Genomic DNA, 25,932 nt, shown 5'->3' with positions numbered 1-25,932 from the left:
ATTTGATAGGCCCATGTAGATGTTAAGATTTAGATAGAACTAGTCCTTGGTAAAAATCAGGACTTAAGAGAGTTCACACTGTGGTATTTATAAGGTTAGCCTCCCCTTTCTGCACACTTCGCGATCTACCTTCTACCCCTGCATTGTGCCATTGCACCCAATACTCTGTCCTCCTTCTTCCTCTCCTATAAAACCTATTTTAGCAAAGGATCAGACAAATGCATTCCCTAGGGAGTCCTTGACTAATAAAACTTAGTGTGTTACTTTGGAGGTGGGGAGATTCTGAGTTTTAACAGCAAATTGCTAAGCCAAAGAATCAAATCTCTAATAGTGGAATTTTAGGTATCAGTGAGGCTGATAGAGAAGGCATATCAGAGTAGAGGCACTTTCTGGAATCCTGGCAATCACATTATTTAGAATTTTCCTACTCTGTCCTTTCATAAGGCTAGCCTTTGTTTTAGTACAACAGCCTTCATACTTGATAACTGCACACTTAATTTTGAAGAACAGTTTGGTGCTTGCTTTTTTTGTTTCCCCTCCTGCACAAACTGAGGCTATGAAATTAATCTTCACCTAGCTCACTGACTTGAGGAGGATGAAAGAAAATTTAAGGAAATATATAGATGAGAGATAACAGCAAAGTAAAAAGAAAACAAAAGAGATCGTGGTTGTTGACTCATGCTTTTCTCCCAAATAAGGTCTAGAAGTCCCATGTCGAGGGCACATTATAGAGTAATGGAAGCTTTTTAGAAGACTGCAGTATGAATCTTAAAAGTCACTTGACACTGAGTTGAAATACTGTTAGACTTTTTTTTGGGGGGAGGGGAAGAGAGAGACTGATGAAGCAAGGCAAATGCTAGAATAAGCAAGGCTAAATTATCAGAAGCACACTAGGAGCAAAATTTCAGGAACAAAAGACAAATATGGAACAACAGAGACAATCAAGTCAGCATACAATACGCTAGATTTGTTAGTAAAAGATGAAACTCCATAAGGAATCTGTAGCTAGTAGTTCAATGGAACAGTTTCATAATATAAAATTAGGAAACCAGAGGAGAAAAACTGAAATGTGAATTTAATGTAGTAGAATTGGTGGCAACTTTGAACTAACTGTAGGTCAGATTTTCCATGCCTATGTAGAGTGGTAATACTAAACACTACAGTCTACTACCACCCCAACCTCCACCTCAGTTCCTAGAAACTCCACTCAGAGAAAACAGTATTTCTGGGAATAACATCATACCACCATCAGTTTTTCAGAAACAGCTGTCGATTCCAGAAAGTAATGCTTTCAGAGAAAATACCTGCCTCACCACTGTATTTATATATATATGTATATATCTGTATTTTTCCAAATTTCTTTTACCAAGATCTCCCAAAAGGGGAAATTCATTTTTCCAAGTCAAGTAATCATAACTTACATGGGACCAAAGACAGTTGTGCTAAAATAGTTAAAGTATTTCCATTAAGTAAAGCAACCGCAAATTGAGGTATGAAAAAAATTATAAGAATAGAAATGTTTTTAGATTTAATTTTTAAAAACTTGGAGTCAGCAGTATTCTCATGGATCAATGGAACATTTGAAAAGCATACCCCACTTAAAAATGAGAAAGTGAATGGGTTAAAAGTAGAAAATCAAGTACTTTCCCTGTGTACCTTGAGCAGAATGCCAAAGTAAACCAACACCCCGAATGATGAAAAGTAAACTAGAATTTTTCTAATTATTTTGGTTTATAGAGGCATATATATATATATATATATATTGCCAGCTTCCCCTTTAGCACATGATCATAATAGAGGAGTCCGGCTGACTAAAAACAGAGGTATAATGTGAAATGGAAAATACTGGAAAAATAATATCTAAATTTCATGAGGAAAAGTGTGAGCAACAGTAACTCTGGGGCACACATCAAATAAACTGTTGATGAAAGGGTCTCCTAGTAACTGAGAATAGCTATGCAGTTATAGTAATTGGTAAAGAAGCTGATTAAAAGGACCATGTACAGAAAGTGAACATGGACTATACCTGGTAGCCAATAAGAATGGGAAATATCATCCACAGAATAATAAGGTATGTTAATATTCCTAATAAAGAAACTGATTTCCATGGGTGGCTTGTGGAATTAGTCTTTTTACTTTGCTCATACAACTCCTATCCTGAAGCATATCTATAATGAGAGGCTCAGGATCTGAGCTTTGGGTCTCTCTTAACATTTCAAAACAACTTAATAGTAGATCCTTTTGGTAACTAAATCTTAGAAAGACGGTCTAATATGGACCTGCCTTATACTAGATTCCATCCTATAGAGAATGTTGGTAGCAAGTTATCAATATATTGGAAAACTATAGATGATATTTCCTTATGAGATACTTTCTCTTCATTTCGCTTAGGTGCCATGTGAACAATTCTTATAAAAATAAAGGTAGTACGTGCCTTTCAGTGTACTGAGATAGAAAAATCTAGAAAAGATTTTGCTAACCAGTTAAATATTCAGCTTGAATCACCACAGGTCAATTAACCTAAAAAAAGATGTGATCTGAAAGGGTAGAGAGATGGTCTGCCACTGGCACTCAGTTGGTATCCCACTGATTATACTACTGTGCTAATGTTTAAAATCTATCACGAACAAAGGACTGATTCAGGGGAAATTACAAATTCCAGTAGTTAACAATGTTTACGGACCTTTTACCTTTACAACACTCTCTGGTCTGCTCTGGTCCACAATTTAATAAGGCAACAGATAAGACAGCTCTGAGTTATCCAGTGCATTTAAAGATGTTCCTAGCTGAGGAGCAATTTAGGCAAATAACAGCTTCCTAGCATCTCTGATCTTCATAAAGAGGTCTCTAATGTTTTGGGGGAATATAAATAGTATTTGTGTATAGCCAAATGAAAAAACAAGTTAGTTTGTTTATGGTATTTCAAACACTTCTCTTTTTTTTATGGGCACTCTGGGTGCTAGTAACAGTTTGACAAAAACAGGAGGGCAGTCAGCCAAAGAATCCATTGTAGGAAAGAAAGCCCTTCTGACCCAATGAATAGAAAAAACAAGATGCTTTGACCACCACTTAGGGAGGCAACAGCATGGTCCTCATCGATCAAGCCAGATCTGTACATTAAAGGCACAGTTACTTTAATTCTATTTGGCTCAACTAAGGCATCTCTGTGTATGTGTATATATGTATGTACAGTTGATTACACTTTTTTTTTCCTGCAAATGGCATTTTTAAACACTTAAAGCATTTATCTCAATGATATATGAAAATGTGATTTTATAAGGTAATGAGACATTCTATAAGCAAAAGCATTCTCACTTTATAATCACACCTTCGGATATCACAAAGGTAGAAACTTTTATTTAAATACAGTCCTGATTTTAAGTTATAAACTTATCTCACCAGAAATATTCTAATCACTAAAATAAAAGTAGGATCTTAAAAAAAAATAACCTTTACTGATAATAAACTTGAATATTGTTGTCGTTTTGTACATTCAGATTCAATCTCAATTGGAAAGTACTTGCTTTCTAAAGTTAGCAGTAATGTCATTGGATATTTTTTCAGGTCAGTAAAATTAATATTTAAAATGTATAAAAGTTCTACATTACTATAATCTTTAAAAAATTAATTGGAAATTTATTTTTGTGGGAGAATATAGTTATAAATATTGAGATTTGGGTAGGAAATGAAGAACTCAGACTAAAATTAGTGAATCTTTCAGCAAACTTAGAGGGAAAGGTATTGATGAATTTTGAAAACATGTAGTCAAGCTACATGAGTAGTTTCTTTGGGGAAAATAACCTTTAAATATTAATTTTCTTTAAAAAGACATTCACTTTTCTAATTTTAAAAATAAAAATTATTTTCAAGAAAAATGAATTAGTAGAGGACAAGTATTTGTTACTAATGGATCCTATCTAATTTCTTTCAGATTTTTAACTATCTTATTGCATCACTACCTGGCAAAGGATAGTCAGTAATTCCTACATAATGAGGTTCAATATCTCTGCAGATACGTCAAAACAGAACAAGCCATTGTAAGTTAATATATTTTTTATCAAATGCAGACCTGTAGATTCAAACACCTGCAGCTTTCCCTACAACTTTCCTCAGTTTTATAATTTTGTAAAATCTTGCATTTGTTAATGGGAGCTAGATAGAACTGAAAGGGACCTAAGAGACAATCTAGTAAACTCATGCTACAGACAGAGAAACTGAGGACCAGTTAAGTGACAACCGAAGTCACAAGGCTAATATATGGTAGAGCCAGTATTCAAACTCAGGTTTTCTTACTCAAATCTAGTTTTCTTGCTGCTATATTCCAATTCTGAATCTTTACTTGAAAAAAATTAGATATAGATGAATATTAATGAAGTACTAATATTGTGATTTTTGAAGGTGTGTACTGAAAAAATTAAATTTCTTTTAACAATGTTAAAACATCCCATGGATATTATATATTTTTAAAAACACAGACTTTCCTATTGGGTATCTTGTGGGTGGATTTGTCTAGGACTCTTAACTTTTGAACTCCCTGGCACTTAGAAAAAAAAACATCTCCCATTTAAATTTTGTAAGAATATACATTTAGATTATAGACACTATTTATATATTTTCCTAATAAATACACCAAATAAGCTACACTTTATATAAAATAATGTTATTAACATCACTACTGAATTGTTATATAAAACTGACATAAAATATAGCTGTACAAATAAATTAAAATATTTCTAGGTTTTTGATTAAATATAATCCTTATTATGGTACAATATTGTATGTTACTTGGTTGAATTGCATAGCCTAGTTATTTATTATAATCATTAAATATATTTTTCCAAAATTTAATATGTTTCCCCATTAAAAATGAAAGAAATTGGAATACACATCATTCTTAATTACACATGATTGGCTGCATGCTAACAATGAATCAATTAAATTGTCTTATTCCTGTTAATGACTTACAGTTTGAATTTTGTGGAAATCCCGGCAAGGAAGATGGACCGTTCATTCCGGGTAAAAGAACAGGAGGAAGGCCAGGTAGTCCTGGGTAAGCTGCTGGCAGACTGATACCATGAAGTGGACTACTGTCCATCATGCCTGGTTGCTGTACACTTAAGCCAAGAACATCTGTCGCCTTCTTTATACGATCCAGTTCTTGCTGTGCCATCAGCTGTCGAACAGTTGTAGGAGCTAAGTAATCTTTCTCCCGGTCTAGTTGACTTCCAACAGTTTCTCTCACTTTTGAAATGTGTTGTTTAGAAAAAATATGATCTCTGATGGACAAACGGGCAGAGTACTTCACCCCACATAGAGAACATTCTGGCTTGGTGCCATCAGTTCCACTTTGATTGATCATGAATGGCTTCCCTATATTAATTTTAAATTTCTTTTCTTTTGCCCGAGCATTCTGAAACCACACTTGGACAACTCGTTTAGGCAGGCCAATCTCATTCCCTAGCATTTCACATTCTTGCATGGTTGGAGTTCGGTAGTCACTAAAGCAAGCCTTGAGGACCTTGAGTTGAAGGTTACTCATTTGGGTTCGGAAACGTTTGTGACCTGGTCGATCGCTGCTTTTGGATTTAAAAGGGTTACTGGATCCAAATGGATTAGGTGAACTAGGATCAGCTATGCTTGATGTTTCACTCCGGTCAGCATTATCATCAGGGTCATCAGTGATATAAAAACTTTGGTCATGGTCACCATCTTTGTCATTAAAATGGATTGAGGGGCTTGTAAGGGAAAAGAGAAATTTGTCATCGCAACCCTCTGTCGTAGGTGTGGTTGCTGTTTTTGGCAAAGTTTCAAGTGTTTTGGGCTCTTTTGGGGATAATGCAGGTTTTACATCTCCAGTACTTCCAGTGGTGCTTTCCATTTCATTATTCCCTTCATCTCCTGTGGTGGCATCACTGATAGCTGTATTAATTGATGAAGTCTCATCAAAGTCAGTTTTATTTTGGTCATACCCAGCTTCGGCAGGAGGAGCGTTCAGATTCTCTATGTCTTCAGTGCATTCTGCTTTGAAAGAAGAAGGGCTTAACAGGTTTTTGGGTGACAGCTCTGCTGTTTTACTGACAGGCGTGGAAACAGTGGAAGCCAGTTCATTTTCACTGGAGAGATCAATTTTAGTCAATGACAAAGATGGATAATCAAAAAATATATACTTTTGTGGGCTTTCTCCTCCATCTTCTGTTGATATCAAAGGGCTTGGTGGCAAACTGTAACCTGCCTGTTTTCCTTCATTCCAGTGACGAGAGCGAATGTGACTTTCTAAAGCTGACTTTGCTTTGAACAGGGCTCGGCAGAAGGGGCATCGTTTGTGAGACTGGGCTGGCCCTACTGCACGGAACTGGCCTTTCCTTTCTCGAGCTCTAGTGTTTTGAAACCAGACTTGTACCACCCTCTTTTTCAGTCCAACCTCACGTGCAATGTGATCCAGCATTTTTCTGGTTGGATTGGAATCCAGCAGATATTTTTCATACAGTATTTCCAGCTGCTCAGGGGTGATTGTGGTCCTCAAACGTTTGTCACGATGTTGATCCTCACCGCTATTTCCTCCCTCCTTTTCACTACAATTGTTATCTTCTTTGTCATCCATTTTTCTCTTCAGTGAACCAGAAACAGTTGCAGGGGCTGTCGTGTGGGATGAACCTGTCTGTGGTGGCATCTGAGCTAAAGGACCAGTAAGTAGCTGTCCTGTCATCAGTGGATTGTTGGGGTCAAATATCATATAGGGCATATCCATGGGCCTTTCTAAAAATTGAGAATGGAGAAATTGGTTTTGAGCTGCTAGGAAATGCATGTGCTGGTGCTCCTGCCAAAGTTCCAGAGTTGGAAAGGCAACTGTACACTGATCGCACTGGTATTGTAGCAACTGTGGAGGTAGACTGTTCTGGAGAGAAGTCATTGAGATTGGTAGTGGGCTGGAAGGAACAGGTGTCGTTTGTGAGGCAGAGGGGGGTCTTCCAATAAGCGGGGATGGTTTTGGTGGCTGTGACTGAGAGGCAGAAGGCTGTGGATCTGAGGATGGCGTTGTGACGGGAAGCATGGGTTTGGTGCTTTGAGAAGGAGGGGAGGTGTCGCTCTGCTTTGGCTTTTCTGTGGGGTATTCAGGTTTAGGAGAAGTTTTTTCAGGCTCTGGTTTAGGGGAAGGGATTAGGGGAGTACTAGACCCAGAACCAGAACTTGCTGCAGTGACAGCTGAGTTTTTGGCAGTGTCTGTTGGGCCAGATACCGTGCAATGTTTATATACCATTTGATCTGTGGCATCCATAGAGTCTTCAGTTTGGCTTTCATCTTGGGCGTCATCATCTTCATCTTTATAACACTGTTTTTTCTGATGGGTAATCAAGTCAAAAATTCTGGGGAAAACCACACTGCACTTTTTACACTGGTATTGCATGTTGCTTGTTCTTATGTACCGCTCATTTGTGAGTTCTCTCTTTTCATTATCTTTAGTTTCTGCTTGATTCTCATAACTCTTGCGAGCTTTCTGGCGGGCATTCTGGAACCACACAACAATCACTCGAGTAGGTAGGTTGAGGACAGTGGAAAGCTGCTCGATTTCATCATCTTTTGGATAAGCATTTGTGTCAAAAAAGTCTTGTAATACTCTAAGCTGGTAGTCAGTAAACCTAGTCCTAGAAGACCTTTTACTGAAAGATGCATCTGATTTGTAATGTTCTAGAGTGGTAGGCTGGGGATCAATTCTGATATCTTCCAATACAGTTATGGGAGGGTTACTGAAATTGTACGGTGAATCCTTATTTCTTTGCCGTTCCTTAAAAAGCGTATTCCGAAACCAGTGTTTGATAACTTTTTGGGAGAGACCAGATTTTTCTGCCATTTCTTGAATCTGTTCTTCGCTTGGAGAATTGTTTATATCAAAATAAGCCCGCAAGATTTTTAATTGATCATCTGTGATTCTTGTCCGTGGGCGCTTGAACTGAGAATGCCGTAAGAAATTTGGATCTAATCCAAGCTGCTGTTGGCACAGCTGAGTGAGATCTGCAGAAAGGGTGTCCATTTGTGGCAGTTGAAGAGCAAGCTGAGGAGGCAGTGCAGGATGCTGGACTGGTTGCATCATAATGGGAGGGAAAAGGGGAAGGTCTAAAGAAACAGGCAGCTGGACCTGAGGGGGAGCAGAAGGTGGAGGAGGGGGTGGTGGAGGGGGAGGAGGAGGAGGAGGAGGAGGGGGTGGAGGTGTAGGTGGGGGAGCCTGCAGGGGAGTAGGAGGTGTGTTCTGGATTTTTCCAGAACCAACAGAAGAAGACTGGGAAGGGGCTGGAGGCAAGGGAGGTGGTGGGGGTGGTGGAGGTGGAGTCTCCGGAGAAGGAGGCGAAATGGGATAAAGCTTGTCATAGGCCTCTCTGTACTGACGGGCAAATTTTTCTAGAGCTCCGTAGGGAAAAAACTGGCCATGTACATGTTCTTGATGACTCTTTAAAATAAGAACATTGGAAAATAATTTACCACATGTCCCACATTCCAGTTTATCAGTATTCTCCCCTTCTCCAGCTTTGTTCTTCTTCTGTACTTTCTGCCTATTTTCATTATATTGGATGACTAATTCAAAACCAAAGTTTTCTAACAAGGCTTTGGCAGCATTTCCTCTTGCCCCTGAAGCTATCCGGGGTGGAGGGATGGTTGGTTCTAAGGGTTTTTGTTTCTTCATGTCTTTGTTTTCCTTGAGTCCTTCATTTTCATTTGTAAATTCTTGCTTTGGCTTTTCTGGCTTCTCAGAAATCTCTTCTGTATCTTTATATGATGGCAGATCCTTCATTAATGGGCAGTCTACATTTCCAAGACTGTTTTGCTCTTGTTTTAGCAACTTGGTCGCTTGTTGCTGCTGCTGCTGCTGCTGCTGCTGCTGCTGCTGCTGCTTTTGAGACTGAATTTGGGGCTGGGTACCTTGGTATTGTTGTGCTTGTTGCTGTAAAATCTGGAGTTGGGTTTGGCCTACGTGATGCTGAGTTTGAATCTGCTGCTTCAAGTCTTCGAGCAGGGAACCCGCCATCCCCGCCATTCCCGGCATACCAAATGTGGCCGAGCCTGGCAAGCCCAGATCTGGACTTAAGCTGAACTCTGTCCCAGGGATGTAGAATGGAAAAAGGAACTGAGGCTGTTGGAACTGCAGCAGCGCTTCTGGCGTCATTGGGAAATGAGGCAGAAATGCTGGGTTTAAAAACTGAGGCTGAAAGAATGCAGCTTGCTGTTGTAACTCATGCTGTAATTGCATCTGAAGTTGTGCTGGTGACTGGGGTGGGTGATGTGGAGGTTGCGCAGAGATTAATTCAGAAGCTTGCTTTTTATTTAGTTCTTTGGCATCTAAATGGGTATCTTTGCTATTAACTGCTGGTAAGCTCATCGACTCTAACATCCCTTGTCCAGGACTATTAACATTTGCAGCAATACTATTGCCACCACTTATGTTACCACTTGGTTCTAACTTGGCAGCCCTTGCCTTTGTCTGGTGAAGCACAGACCTCATGTGGATTTCCAATGTAGAACTTTGGCTATAGGCAACATTACAAATGCTGCACTTGTAGGGTTTGTTATCTGTGCTACTGTTAGTTTCTTGGGGAACAGGACTTGATGCTTCCTGTAAGACTTTTTTCAATTTATGTAAATGGGAAACTGAATTATAATGGACCAAGAGAATGTTCTTTTGTGTGAAAGACTCTTTACACACTGTACATTTATATGGGCGAGATGGGTCTAGAAATTTTTCCATCGTAAAATTTGGCCCTTTTCTAAAAGGTAAGGTCCGCTTTGGTTCTGAGCCCATGTCGTCTGGAATAGAGCTACTATCACTTCCTACAGGGCTTGCTTTTCCCTCCTGGTCCATCTCATACTCTCTCTCTATTTCCTGTTCTAGGGCATGATCATCCTGCGCCATATTTTCATTTTCAGCCCATAGTTCGCCATTAACAGGTAAAGATGCATACAATTGTTGAAGTTCACCTTCATTTAGTTCTGGGTGGCCTGCTTCCAAGTGTTTTTTTAGAGCCTGGAATGTACGGAAGCTACGCTGGCAGAGGCTACACATAGTCGCTGCCCGGATAGCGTGATACTGGGAATGGATCTGAAGCTTCTGCATAGTCTTGAAAGCCAAGCTACAATGGTTACATCGGTACTTATAAACATGGCGATCCGAAACAGAGAGCTGTTGCCTTTTCTGCTGTTCATTTAACTGATCTTGCAGCGAGTCAGTGACCTTGACATCCTTGCTGCCATTCTTATTCCATTCTGGCACGTCTGTGGACTCCTTAGGTGGCTTCTGTTCCTCAACCTTAATTTCCATTCCTGTCTTTGATTCCTCAAGGCCTGGGATGTTTTTATCATCTAAAGGACTTTCACCTGAGTAAAAGAAGTAAAGAAAGGTCTTTCAGAGGAAAGTGTACTGGGTGAAAAGTGACACACACACACACATATTTGTATTTTCTGGGGACAATGTAGATATTTTAAAAACCTACCTATATTTGACAAGATATTCATGCATTTGAAGACTGTGTAATCCCCATACTCTTGGGACTTTTTAGGAAGTTTTACATTACTTTCTATTTGATTTATCTCCTTGATTAGATTACAAGCTCCTCAAAGGCAAAGGCTATTTCTGAATTATTTTGGTGTTTTCTTCTCAGTATATATAACTGAGTGCCTGGCACAATGGATGGTCAAAAATGTTTGTTGGAATGAAGGCATATGCAATGATTTGGACAATACGAATGACAACTGATACAATTATCGAGTGCTTTACAATTTGTAAAACATTGTATATCTCTTATCTCATTTGAGCCACATCATAATTCTCTGGATGCACATCAAAATTATATCAAAACAAACAAGTATAAAGTCATGTTGTTATGGTGAAAGCTGAGTCCACCAAGAGCAAAAGCAAGTCCTCTTTCACACTTTTGGGTGTAACAGCACTCTAGAAATACTTTGGAAAACATAACCCTAAATAATACCTTTCTTTTCTCCCCTACTTCCTTGGTCTATTAACAATAATATTAGTACATTTAAAGGAAAAAAAGGGGGAGTTGTCCCCTTTTTCCAGATCAGGCAGTCCTTATGAAGAGACTTGCCTACCTGAATATTTCCCAGATCCTTCAGTTATAATGGTTGCAGGTGTATCACGCTCTGATTTCTCAGTGGTGGCTGTTGGCAGTAACATACTGTTGGGCATCATCACATCAGGGACAGGAACCTTTAGGAATCAAAGAGGTAAATAGTAAATTAATCAAAGAAATGGCACTGCTGACAAATAAGCCACATTATATTGGGTTCTTTTTGGAAGCGTACTTCTACTTCATGGTTTTTTAAACAAAACATAAGCATTTTATATACATGTCAGTGCTTTCTTTTTCATATTTCAATCAATGCTGTAGAAATACTGTATGAGTCCCTTTTTTTCTGTTCTGGTTTTGGAGAAGTTCTTTTTTTTAAAAAAAAGTGTTGGTCTTATAATGAAAGCAAAGAAATTTTGCAAATCATAGGGACCAGATTAATCATTTGATTAAATATTGTAGATATAGACATAAATAAAAGAAGACCACAGAGTACATGCTAATTAATGAATTATATCTTACATCATGTTTATTTCTTCATCCAAGAGTAAGAGGTAGCTAACTGGTCCTGACTAAGACCTTTTAAACATAATCTATAGTAGTTTTCAACAAGTCAGAAGAAATTAGCTTTTAAGTACAAATAAATATAAATTCCATAGCGATACCTTTAGATAAATTCTGTCAAACATGCATCAATATTTTGTATTCTTACTGTCATAAGCAGCTTCTCCACACAATCAGGAGACACACTGTGCAAATGGGTCAAATGAAGCTGGAGATGCATTTTGTTGCTGAGGACATCCTGGCAGAGGGGACAGCAGATGACAGGCTGCATTGAATGCTGTGACAAGACGTGCATCTGGATACGATTTGGGTCCCTACTATTGTAGTTACAGTAAGGACACTGATAGAACTGGAAAGTAGACACGAAAGCTATTAGTTCATGTATTTTAATGACTCAACAATGTTAGAAGTAATACCAATAATCAATTACAACTTGTATTTTGCCAATCACAATGTTTACATATATTTCAACAGAGTGGCCCTTTTTGTTCCCTAATATTCCCCAGAACAAAACAAAGAAAATTCATTTTTTTTTCTTTTATGGTGAAAACTCTATGTTTTATACTGCATAAATAACAAGAAAGATTTGCCAGGCAGTGGGAGTTACTTTATTTACCTGCTCATGACAAAACTTATTGTCCTCGGCGGGTTTTGATCTTTTGGCGGCATCATCCTCTTCTTTTGCCTGCAGGAGTTGCTGCGTCCCTATCGCCACGTTGGCTTTCAGCTCCTTTTCTGTTGTGATTGTTCCTGTTGCTAAAACACAATTTAACAACAACATAAAGAAGACCAACAATATTAAAGTCTAAAAATACACATTTACAAACAGTTTGTGATTATCAGTCTTCTCTCTCTCTCTCTCATCTCCCATTAAAAGCAGACAAATTCTTCTAAATGTAAAATGCTGCTCTGAAAAATGCAAGATCACACTTCTTTTTTGTCCACTAGCTAAGTGGACTCTATAAATACATTTAAAAATGTACTCCTGTCTCATGTTTAGATAACCTTAGGTTGCCTTGAAAGATTAATCAATAGCATGCTCTCACCAGCATCCCAGTCAGAATTTCTATATTGCATTAAAACAAATCAACTTTTCACTCATAAATCCTTACTTCACAAAATAATTAATTTACTAATGTTTAATTACCTTCCTCTTTTCTAAAATGCCATGGCACTGAAATGATTGCAATATTCTGAGAAGCGCTGACTAGTCACAACTGCAAAGCTAAAGCATTTTTTAAGTGGTGAAATGTAGGATTTAAAAATTAACCATACATTACATATCTGCTGAGATTAGCAATTTGCTTTGGCTTTCAGTGTTTACTTTGTGTGTTTTACACATATTATTGTAGCCCAGATCCCAAGAATATAATTGTTTTCTGAAGATGATTCTAGTATTCAGTGTTAAATACTGTATTTTAAATTATGCCTGGATGAGCTATGCAATGTGGACAAGGCTTGGACACATCAAAGGAAAGAGTGCAATTCTAATTTCCCAGTCCAACAGAAAATTCTTTCCACCGTCAATTTGCCAGATAATCTCTTCTGCTAGGCTGGATATTACAACAGCATTGGGTAGGCATGTCACATACATCTCACGACAAACACAAAACCTCATTTACCAACCATTCCAATCTCATCATAGTGCGGCATCATCTGACCTTTTTTCTGCTGTTTATTATGAGTATTTCTAATTTTAACTTTCAATTTTCACCATCTTCCAGTCAATTTGCAACTAAATTATTTCCAGGGTGAGGACACTATCACTGGACAACTGGGTGCAAATACATCTTGAAATGCAATGAAGCTAAACCATTGATTGCTATCAGACCCAACGTAAATATATGGTCCTGGGGTAATCTGATTGTATGCTGTGCATGAAGATTTATCTTGATTTTTTTCAATCCACATACGGTTCATATAAATGAACAAATTGCACCTCGTTGCACAATAACCTAGTTTTAATTTAAAAATAAGGTCAGGGATGTTATGGAAACAAAGTAAAGAAGAGCAAAGAAAATGCATCTTTTTTCTCTTATGGGGAAAAATATATGTTTTATAGCCCATAAAATAGAAATTTCAAATTCAGAAAGCTATGCTAAGTTAAAAGGAAAGGAGAAGACCAAAATTAATATAAATATATGAAATGGGAATAGTGAAAATTGGTGACCAATAAGTATTTTTCTCTCGGTTACTGAATCAAAGTCCACTTTCTAACAAATTATACTGATTTGCATCTCTAGCATTATAATCCCTAATTTTTCTTCAAAATAGTTGTGATATTTATCAGGATATGAAACATCCTAAAGAATTTTAGAGATTTTCTTTTATAACCAATTTATCAAATTTCTATTTGAATGAGATTACTACAAAAGTTTCATTATATCAATAAAGTTTTTACCCTAAACATTTGCTATTTAGAGGTATGAACCCTCATCTTGTAATTAATTATGGCAACAGTGACGATGCTATTCTTTCTCATAGCAGAATGTAGCTTGCATTGTCGTTTTAAGAACTTTACAGAAAAGGTTGTAGAGACCAAATGATAGATAATATTTAGGAATATGCTACTTTGAAAGACTCAGACAAATGGATTTGTTATTATTCATCTCTCCATCATCTCTACTTCCTGCTATCTATCTACCTATCTATCTATCTATCATTGACTATTCTTGTGTGTCTCAAAATTCCTCCATTTTCAGGATTATCCCATTAAGGAGTAAGGATATTTCTCCTTCACAGTCATGCTGTAATCCCATATCATTTCAGCTGAGCATACAGCAGAACTGCACATGACCAAAATATTAGATTGGGACTGCCCATTTCCCATGACTGGTAAGCTCTCTGCAAGAGTTGGAAGAGACTTTATACAACTTTGTTGTTTGTGTAGTCTATGAAGAATTGGAACCAGAATGAATCTTTTGGACAAATTTTTGTCTATTACATAAAACTCAGCTTGAGCTCCAGAGGCATAGTGTTTGCATTATTATAATATTATTGGTATCATCATCTTCATCATCACCACCATTACTTATCTATTCTTTTCAATAATAATAATAATGGTGGCAATGACTTACATTTCTGTGGCACTTTAGGGTAATAAAGCATTTTAAACATAATAATAAAATATATTAAATATATTATTGACTTCAACAACAATCCTGTGAGGTAGGTATTTTATTCTCATTATGCCCTTTTACAGATGAAGATGTGTTCAAATATATTCAACACCCAAGATCACACAGCAGTTAGTTCTAGAACCAGGATTTCTGCCTATAAATTCAGTGCTCCTTCTGCTACATTATGCAGGTATATAATAACTCTATCAGTTTCTATGTAATAATGATTACCAATGGTTCAAGTAATTGTCATATATTTCAAGGGTCAATGGCAAATCTGTATTTCGCAACTGATATATATATATATATATATATATATATATATATATATATATATAAAATGGTCATATTTTAATCCATTTATTTAGAACACATGAAAATATAATTGTTTTATTATTTATTAAAGTTTCATGTAATATCAAAAATATGTCAAATATAACATAACTCTGATGTAGTATCGTTTAAGCTATATTTAATTTCCCTACTATACATAAAAATTACACTTGACATTCACTGGGCTAGTTAGCTCTATTGGTTAAATCACTGTGATCATGAGAGCCAGATTCCTCACATAGACAAGATAGCTTCATATTATGAAAAACTTACATAATAACTACAGATTGTACCCTTACTGTTGGACAGTCATAGTGGTCAGAAGGGAGAATATGGAATAATGCATAATAGGATGGTTTCATGTATGACCACTACTGGGTGCAGAGGGAGCTACTGGAATTCCGTATATGTTATATTGGTAGGAGGTCATCCATGTTATCTTCAAAGACCACATTTAAAAAAAAATATTGGCTTGTCATTTAAATTTTCAAAGAATTCACATTCTGCTTACTAAAAGGCCATGCAGTGGTTAGAATATGATTAAGAAATTGTAGAAGGGTTTCGACATTTCACTCTGGGTTCTTTTGCTGAGTAACTGTGACCCCCTAAATATTTCATACCAATAATACATTAACTAAGTCAAGGCAACTGGACTAGGCCAGTGGTAATGTCCCTTCCAGCTATAGGTCCTGTGATTCTATGACCTACGAGATTTGGGAAGACATTGATAGAATTTTGTCATTGTGCACAATTTATTTATACAGCTTTTTACTTGTCCTAGGGAAAATTCCAAGATAGGGCAACCTCATATTTTAAAATATATCATGATTCTAGAAAAAAAACCCATGCAATTCCAATATGTTTATGATTTTTAAAAAAACTAAGCCTAATTATAAATAATCACCGCAAAATAGACTAGTAAATGATTATCTGTCAGTTATGAGATTATTTAACTTGTATAAGATTACTAATGTGAAAATGCCATAATTCATTACAGTTCAGATTCTGCCTCTCTAATAATTCTCCAAAAATACAGGTCTAAAATGGTTTATGTTCGTAACAAGTGAGGAAAATCCAATAAACCACATGTACTAACAAAACAAACCTTGAAAAAAAATAAACCCAAACACTAGGTTATTATTTATGAATCAATGTATTTGATAAAGTTTACATAATTTAAGACTTTAGATATGACAGAGGATGTTATTCTACTCCAAATAATTCTAAAATTATTATTACTGGTACAGTATTCTAATTAGACTAGAATGAAAGGATAATTTTAATTGCAATAATGAAGGTTAATTTCCATCTTTCCTCATGTTTACCACCTTATTAAAAACTGGTCCCCTTAGCCATGGCAGAGACATATTACATTTTCAATGCAAATGTATTAATCTGGATAAACTCCATATTAATTCTTGCACTGCATAGAGCTGTACTTTGGATTATAATTAATCTAAAGTGGCACTAGATTTAAATGACAATATAAATGAGGCATTAGGAGGCTTTTCTATTATGAATGAATATTCAACAAATATAACTTGCATATTGCCAAGTCTGGTTTTGGAAGCTCTAGTCCTTGAGATAAAGTAAAGAACACAGCACAAGAACTTACACAAACACACTGTTACTGAACATATGTTAATCTTTCCTGTTTAACAAATTCCACATGAAAGAGGGCACATACTATTTTCCTGTTAACTTGCTAAGGTTGAGATTACTTTTTTTAGTTTTCTTGGTATTTCTTTGGAAAGACTTAGAACGCTGAACTAAAAAAAGTCCTGATTGACATACAATTATACATACATGGTTATGCACTTAATAGAAATATTTGCTAAGTAAAAATTCATTCCATGGTAAGAGTTTTCTATCCACAAAGACTTGATTTAGAAAGCAGAAAACTTTGCCACAAGTGCAGTTTAAGAGTTGAAACAAGAGCCTCTCTTGTGGGTAGTTGTCAGGTGCCAAGAACAATTATTTTGCATATCAGGGATTGCTCTTAGCGGATTTTTATTTGGAATCTCTGCCCTGCAGGTATGCGAAGAGCATACAATGGGCTCTATTCTCTGAACTTCAGAAATTACTCTTCTATAGTAAAATTAGCCACATAGCGAGAACTACGGCTACTCTTCAGGACCCTAGGACACCACTCCTGCCTCAGGGCACTAAATAATGCTCATGAGTGTAGATTTTTGTCTATCTTTATCATTGCATCCAAATGTATTGTTATGCTCAGCGGTAAATATAGGCATCGGTTCCTAGAAAACTCCTTTCTTCCAAATTGGATCTAAACCAGTTTTCTCCTTTAAACCACTGGAAGATTTTGTAAACTATCATAGTGTTATGTAGATACTCAATAAGTATTCACCGATGATACAGGTAAAAGGCTAAGCAAGACCTTCTGTGTATTCTATGTGTAATAAATGTCAGAATTCAAGCAGATCTCTTTTTCAGGATTCAGAGGGCCTGAATACAAATCCTGCTTGTGCAACTTATGCTACTTGTCTGGTCTTAATTTAATTTCTCAGTGTCCAGTTTACCTCTTGCTCTAAATCTTCTGCTCCCTTATGATCTCCTCAATGATAGGCTTGTGATGTCCACCTTAGGGAGTGTTTTACCAGTACAATGGTTGCATTGATATTCGAAAAATAATAACTACCTTTTTCAAGAAATATTAAAATATTTCCCTTAACATTATCTCATCATTAGGCACTTCAGAGTCTCCGCCAACAATGCACTCATGAACAAGACTACTAGTGTGTCGTCTTTGGTGGTTCATCAAATTGTTTCTATTTTACTAGCATTCTTAAATTGAAGCCAACAAGATCTCACTGAAGTTAGAACTGCATACTATATGTCCAGATGTAAATTTAAAAGAAGCTTTCCTCGTTGCCTCCCGAAATAAATTTTTGAAGCCTATCCCCAAACTTAAGGCTGAATTACAAATATGGGGTAATTCGGATTTAAGTCCGCTTTCAGGTAAGATGATATTTTCTGTACAACTAAATGTCATTATAGTGAATACAAGCTTCTCTATATGCAGTTGTCACTGGGATACAAGAAAAAGAGAAATGATTACCTAACAATAATAGGCTTGCACCCATTTCAGCCCTTCTTTAGCTTCAGTGAAGCTAATATAATGTAACTAGGTATAGTGTGCACCCCAGAGTAGCCAATGTAATATTCATTGCAACCATAGATCTCCATCTCATACATAAAAAAGCATGGATGAAGCTATATATTTGCCAAATCAAACAGAGAAAAAGCCTTAGGTATCTAAGGCAGATGCTGGCCCGGGGTTTGTTTGTGCACCAGTAAATGTCATGACATGAAGGGTTTGTTTTCAAAGACAGTAGCTTTCATTACTGGGATTTGTCTATTCAAGGAGATCAAAATTATCTAACTCCTAATCCGTTTTCAATGATATTTCCTCTTACTTAGGCTGAATCATCTGTAAACTTTTTCCACTGGATTTCATATATTTGTTTGAAATGCCTCAAATAAATGCCCCTGAAAAGGGCAAATTCTTGAGCGTAAGTTGTCTGACAGAAAAGGGAAAAAAAACCATATCCTTAAGGTTATGCGGGTGGAGGGGCATATGATTGTAGGACAAAAATTCAAGTGGTATCTAATCCTATGCTTATGAAAAATTAATATGCCATCAGAGGAATCACAAGTACAGCTAAGATTAATGAAAGATGCTTAAAAAATTACAAGCACACAAACTGATTTGATTAAAAAATAATCTTACTGGTCGTCCTGTAATATTCTTCAACTTATCCGCATCTACTCTGTCAGATGGTTATGATTAAAAATAGGTCAATGGGAGGCTACTGATAGAAATCACATGCAAAATGCACATGCAGGGAATAGTAGTAGGGATGTCCAGACAGTTTAAAATGAAAAAGCTTTTAATAAGTCTTAAAGAAAAGGGGAGGGAGAGAAGGAATGACGCTGGGGATGGGGTGTGAAAAATTCTAGCATCTTACCAGGATCGTGACTAGCCTTTTTGCCTTCAGTGCTGTCTTTCTCACTTGTGTCTTTATCATCATCAGCAACCACAGATGTAGGTTTAATGGCTGCTTCTGGCTCTTCCCCTTGTTCTTCTGTTGAGAAAAGAAAAAAAAATGCCAGTGCCTTAGGGACCAATTGACAACACTCAAGAGCCAGAGTATTCCACCAAACAAGAGGGCCACATTTAAAGGTTTTATGTTAATTTTGAATCATTTGTAAGAATTCATATTCAACCAAGAAGTATTAAACGTTTCTTTAGTGAGGCATTATGAAATTGCCAATGTGAATTCATATCTAAAGCAATTCATTTTGTATTCACTGACTAGAAGTGATCTGTAATTTTTTTAAGCCCACAGACAGGCAAATAAAACATAAAACATACATAACCTTGTAATTTAAAGCCACATAAGGTAGGACCTTAAATCCCTCAGACATAACATTTTCTGGCTGTAGTAGGGGCACCTTTGAAGGTCAAGTCTTTGAAAGTCTAACGATTGCAAATTTGCACAACCCAGGCATCCTTATCCCATAAGGTGGGTGTAATCCCTCTCCCTTTATCACCAGCAGTATAAAAATGTCCCACCGTATTTGAGACAAAAACCTCTAGCTGTTCTGAAGAGCTGATAATTCCCTTCTATAGGGGGAGCTCTTCCTCGTAAGGGACCTAAAATGGTACATTGCTTCAGAGAGAACGGCATCATCCACACCTCACTTACGTGTTCACACCAGCTAGATTACATGGAAATCTTCACAGTAACTCAACCCTACTTAATTATTCTGTAAATCTTAGCTATGCTGCTGCTGGTGGATTAATCTGTTTATGCAGTTAGCTTCTATGCTGGGGCTGTGTAGCACTAATCCGTGAAAGACCCACTGTTCTCTTTCATCCTGTGATCATTTGTCTCTCACTGTGCTGATGTCACATTTTAATGAATTTTTAGCAATCTGAGTAATGCCAGATAACCAGACTTGCAACTCCCCACAGCATGGCATGCTGTTTTCATTGCAGCACGAAAAATAAAAATCATATTTCCCCATTCAGGTAGGAATTACATAAATTAGCAGAAGAAGGTAAAATGGGATTTGAAGCACCAGGCTGCTCAATTTCATAAAATCTTTAATGACCATATAAATTAACCCTGGAAAGGCAAAAGGTCACAGACACACATTTGCATACACTCCTCTTATTTGCTTTTGATAAGCACAGCTTTTATGCAGAGAACATGATACAATTAACCCTTCAGTAACCATACAAAATGCCTGGCTACCGACATTTTAAGTGTCAAGCATTAACTGAAAATTACACACTGCATAAAATTTTCATTGCAAATGCTATAGTGATTGAAAGGGGAAATCGTGGCCCTCTCCACACCCCATGTTTTATTAATAACATTCTGACAACAGAATGAAATATCCTCTGTCATATGTAGCAGCTGAGCACAAAAAAATTGCTACTTAGTGCCTCACTTGCCAACCATGCCCTGCCCCTGAGTAAGCAGAACAACAAAGGAGGAGGCCCCTGCAGCCTCCAGGAGCACATCTAAAAGTTATATGCAAAAAAAGCATTTAGTGAATTTTAAATCAAACAGTTTGTTTGTTACAGTTGTGAACCCTTTTCTGAGAACATGCCACAGATCAAGTAACGGTGCATGTTTATGGTTCAGTTTGTATACACAAAAAGAGGTGTAGGCCCCAGTTTGGGTGGCCAAAAGGACCGCAGTCAGAGGTAAACAGCCCTGGTAGGCAAAGGCATAGATGGAAATTACCATGAGAAGCGGGGCTGCAAGGGAGAGGTGGGGAGGGAAACACTTCGCTGTTTTAGCCTGTTTTTCCCCCTCAGTGATGATAGCTAATCAAACACGGTAGGGTCCCTTGTCACAGCTGGAAGGGAGGCTGTATTTGTAAGGGTGGCAGGGGAGCACAGTTTGGGATGCTGTGTAGCTGTGATCATGACTGGATTGGGTTATGTTAATGCCAAGTGCACCCACGTGAGGCTCATATCCAGTGTCAGGCCCTGGGGCCTAAGACAGCCTATGGCAATTACTTCTGGACTCATCCTCCGGAATGGACACAGGGCTTCTTTTAGTAGATTTACTGGACCTTTTCCCCAGGGCTGGAAAATAAAGTGTCAAAGGGCTACTGAGTGTCCTTATCTTGAGGGGACATAAAATTGTAAGGGCTATCACAGCACACATTAATAAAACATTGTGTGTCACCAGAAGAAAAAGAAAATTATGAAGCTACTAAAACAAAAAAGCTACAGTGTAATCTGGGTCTCATCAGGACATTTTTTTTTGCAGGGTGCTCTCCTGTTTTCCTGGTATGTGCTTTAAGTGTGAGAGAAATTCCCAGACATGTTCTCCTATACATCATCGTGGTGTCTGACCTCAGCCTGACCCTGGCAACAGTTTGAGAAATCTGAATGCGAACAAAGACTCTGTGTCAGCAGCAGGGAGAGATTGTGGGATAGACTTTCCCCATCAACTTAATCGCAAACAGCAGTTCTGAGGCCATAACTTTGCAGGACTCTTCCAAGCCACAAACACATAACCTTTGGAGGTGAAGTTACCCCCCCACCACAACCCTCATCACCCCTTCTGTGATTTTTTCCCAGTCCTCTGGTACTTCCTTTGATGTAGCCAGGCAATTAGCTCTAAAGTTCAAGCAAGGCAGGCTTGTTTTATGGTTTGGAGGGTGAGAGCTGTTTATTGCAGGTAGGCTCTTTGGGGCCATAAAACAGGGCAAATTTTTAATCGTGCAAAAAAAATCAGACCAGCAACATACATCTCATAAAGACTATTATCATTGTAATACAAAGATGAAACTGACTACTTGGACTTTTGGGACCCCTTGTACATACCCACACATATACATATACACTGATACTGTATTCATGTACATACTCACACATATATTCCTCTAGTCAATAAATACCATGTAAATATATGTATATACATAGCCAATAAACACCAAATATATAAATATATTTTATATGTATAATTAAAATACATAAATATATATGCTTTGCCCCTCAAAAAGTATAATTAATAAAAATCTATTGATAAATTTATTAGTAAACACAAGAACCACCTTGGTAGTCATATTTGTGAATGTTAACTATTTGAAAATTAGAAGTGGCTCACTTACATTCCTCTAGCCAACAAACACCAAATAGAGAAAATCCCCTACCAAAGTAGTTATTGTGTTTACTAATAAATTTATCAATAGACTTTTGTTAATCATACTTTTTTGAGGGGCAAGGCAGGATTTCATTTCATCTTTGCATGCAATGTCAAATACATAGTGAGTACTTACTGCTTCCCAAATTGAATTGAATTAATAAGCATGCATAAAACATGTACACAGAATTTGGGGAACACACTTGAAATCCTTACATATGTTTCATTTTACAGTTTTGTTTACAAAACTATCAAAGATAGCTTCTTAAAAACACCAAATTATATATTTACGTGCCATACCTAAATTAAAAAGTCATTAAATTTCATTAGTGCTTCATCAATAAATGATGAACTATAGAAAAATCTTTCAGATTAAAAGAGAAGACAAAACCTCAAGGTTTTTATAATGAGAGAAGTAAAAAAAAATCACTAAGCCAACAAAGTTTATGAAATTAAAATACAAAAAGTATTCTAATCTGTAGTACACTCAACTCATTCATTACTAACTTTAGAAGAAAAAGTTTGAGCATGATTTATTCAAGTTTTCTAATTTAAAACCAGCGATGGATGAATAACTATTCTTCATTGACTTGTAATTCATAGCCATTTATGCAAGCCAGGAGTGGTACTTTGGACTTTTTTTTTCCCCTTTTTTTCCTGGGCATTTAGGCTCTCTTCCTTCTTTGATGATAAGCCTCTGATCTGAGCCTCAGCTGACTGTGACAACTTGCCTCCTATTGCTTTAATATACAACTGGGTTTGGGTAGCATTAATCCTGAGTCTCCTAAGAAAAGCACTGTGAATTTTTTAAAGCCCATGGTGTGTACATTTGAAGAGGAAGCAGGGAACAGTAACTCACACCACTGAGGTCTTTTCTGAGGAAAATGGGAGAAAAGAGTTTTCACAGTTCCCCAAAAAGGGGATTAATTCAATGTAAGCAATGTCTCCTATATCTAACATGGTTAGGAATGAAGAGGTTGTTCTAGTTAGTAGAGGTATACTTTTCTGCCATTGACGGACTACCAATATTAAATTTTTTTTAATATATCATGCTAAAATACCAAACTCCAAAGCAATCCTGGGCATCTTTTCAGGATTTTGCAATGTCCCAGGGTCATCATTATGAACTTCAGTTATCTATGAGAAAATTAGATAATGAATGTGAAAGCACTTTGTAGAACTGTCAAATGCTATGTGAAAGTAAGTTATTTGTTATGATTTTATGCTTAAATGTAGGTGGTATAGAAGAGTGGGTTGATGTGTATTTTCCAGACAGCTTTTAAAAACAAATCTCTGGTATCAGCTCATTTACTTGCATAAAAGTGTGGAAGAGCTGATTAGTGGAGATTTCTGGTTGATGGAATGTCAGATAATCCAGCTTTTTAGTCTAGTTCATTGTGCCAAGTGCAGTTTTCTTCCTACTCTGCCACCTACTTCCTTCTTAAACTTAAAAGTGAGACAGGACTGTAAGGCACTATTAATATGTAAATCCAGGACCTACTTCCATTTAATTTTACCTTACACTGAAGTAAATCTTTGGTTAGGAAAGGACATTATTTACAATTTTCTTGTTTTTGGACCTTTGAAGGAGCATAAGAAACAATTTTGCAGTAGACACATCTAAGACTGAGAAAGTATAAGATGTCTACTCAAGATCAAGGAAGCATTTTGGCAGATAGTACCATGTTCCGCCTTGTTCAAACTGCTTCTTCCACATTGTTTTCTTGACAAAAGCCTCCTGGGTCGCAGTTAATGAGTCACTGACAATCAGGTTCTCCTAAGAAACCTTTGGATAGGCCTCCTTATATATAACACCCTCTCTGATTCCATATAGACAGGCACAAAGGGGAAAATAGCATTGTGAATACCATATGCCATAATGTAAATGTTTAGATTAACTTCATATCCAAAATCTTTTAGGAAGGCCAGTCCTTGACTTTATTTTCAGGGCATGGTTTTGCCTTCAAAAATATCAGAATCACTTTAAGAGCTGGAAAGGATTGGGGAGATCATTTATTCCTATCTTTTTACTTTATAGATGAAAAAATTAAGTGTTTTATCCAAAAAGTCATACAACTAAGTAAATGGCATGATTAGGAAAGACTAGGACCCAGGTCCTCCAATTGCAAATCCATTGCTGTTATCGCTACAGCATGCTGCATTTCAAATGTACTTTTATAGTTACAAAGTCTTTTTTTTTCCAATCATTTTCCATACCATATCAGTATCATCCTCATTTTATGAATCTGAAAAACAAAGCTATGTTAATATAGCAGAAACAAATGGTCAAATCACCACCGAGGATGGATAAGCTTTCGGGTGATTTATTTGGCTATGCTATAGCAAAAATGACAGACAAAGAATTTATAGACAATCATACAATAACTTGCAACATTGCTCAGCTGGCTATTATTTCTGAGATAAATCCAATTCAACTCAACAAACATTTATCAAGTACCTACTACGTAGAAGGCATAGCACTAGGTTTTAGGGACATAAGGACAGAAACAAAATGGATTTTGCCTACAAGGAGTTTACACATTACTGAGAAGATACAGCATGCACACAAGTAAATACAAAATAATTTCAAGAAGGAGAGAATGCTAATAATCCATGAAAATAAATTTAGGTATTCCCTAAGACAGAGAAACTTTAAGTATAAAAAGTTTTGGTTTTATCAATATGATACCTAAATAACTAATTTAATAAACAAAATTCAAACTGCTTAGGCAACGTAGTGTAATAGGACACAAGGAAGACCTGGCATCAAAATCTGCCTCAGACATTTACTAGCTGTGTGACCTTGGGCAAGTCAATTGGCCTCTATCAGGAAGCTGGCCTCAATGGACTTGAAGGTCCCTTATAGTTCTAAATCTATGATCCTATGATCCTCTGTGTGTTTAGCAAAAAATAGACAAATGATCTGGCTCATTGACACTTTTTTTGACTGAGTTCTACCTAGATCTGCTGAATCCAGCTATCCAATTCAATGACTCAACAAAGAAAGGCAGTGGGGTTATAATGGTGGTATGGCAGTATGGTGGATGTGTAGTAGGAAAAGAGAGGGCCTTGGAGCCAGGTAGATCTGAGTTCCAATCCTACCTCTGACACTTGTGTGACAATGGGACAATGCTCTCAATGCTCCAAAAACCATAAAGTATATGAACTTTAAATCTAAAGACACTCAGTTGCAAAGAAGGTACTGATCTGCATTGTATAGGAATCGCTTATATCAATGACAATCAAGGTCTACTCCCTAGCCAATTCAACACATTTAGGCTAATTCTCTGTACTTAAGGAATCTCAGCCAGGAACAGGGACACAATTATGATCCCTTACCTGCCCTTCTGGAGCTGGCAGTTTAGAAGGAACACTGATAACTATAATATAAATGACAACACGCTAAGTTCACAGTGAAGGCAGAAAATAGCATTTCATTATTTCTTTCAAAAAGATGCTACATACAGTCATATACTACATATTTAGTTTTAATTTTCATAGATTCATATTTGACCACGGCCAGGTAATACAATCATTACCTAAAAAATAAATCTCGTTTAATACAACTTGAACATATTCTGGAAAAACAACATGACAACAACCTCTGCTCCACTCCAAGGGTTTGTATAAAACAGGAACGGGTAAAAGGCA

At 36.9% G+C, this 25,932-nt stretch overlaps 1 protein-coding gene across 1 annotated transcript in view; it reads right to left on the bottom strand.

Annotated features, from left to right (window-relative positions):
• The window catches only part of ZFHX4 (zinc finger homeobox 4), a 228,444-nt gene that overhangs the window by 6,400 nt on the left and 196,112 nt on the right, over positions 1–25,932 (bottom strand). Inside the window, exons 6-12 of the mRNA XM_036744205.1 lie at positions 19,078–19,194; positions 12,253–12,392; positions 11,785–11,985; positions 11,095–11,212; positions 8,883–10,362; positions 8,267–8,546; positions 4,966–8,134 (exon numbers count right to left, since the gene is read on the bottom strand). Coding sequence (XP_036600100.1) covers positions 4,966–8,134; positions 8,267–8,546; positions 8,883–10,362; positions 11,095–11,212; positions 11,785–11,985; positions 12,253–12,392; positions 19,078–19,194 — 5,505 coding nt within the window. The remainder of the gene's footprint in view (positions 1–4,965; positions 8,135–8,266; positions 8,547–8,882; positions 10,363–11,094; positions 11,213–11,784; positions 11,986–12,252; positions 12,393–19,077; positions 19,195–25,932) is intronic.

This window comes from Trichosurus vulpecula, chromosome 1 (assembly GCF_011100635.1).
Source record: "Trichosurus vulpecula isolate mTriVul1 chromosome 1, mTriVul1.pri, whole genome shotgun sequence".
Taxonomy (NCBI): domain Eukaryota; kingdom Metazoa; phylum Chordata; class Mammalia; order Diprotodontia; family Phalangeridae; genus Trichosurus; species Trichosurus vulpecula.
Note: the sequence above shows the minus strand (reverse complement) of the source record. Positions and strands in the feature narration are given on the sequence as shown.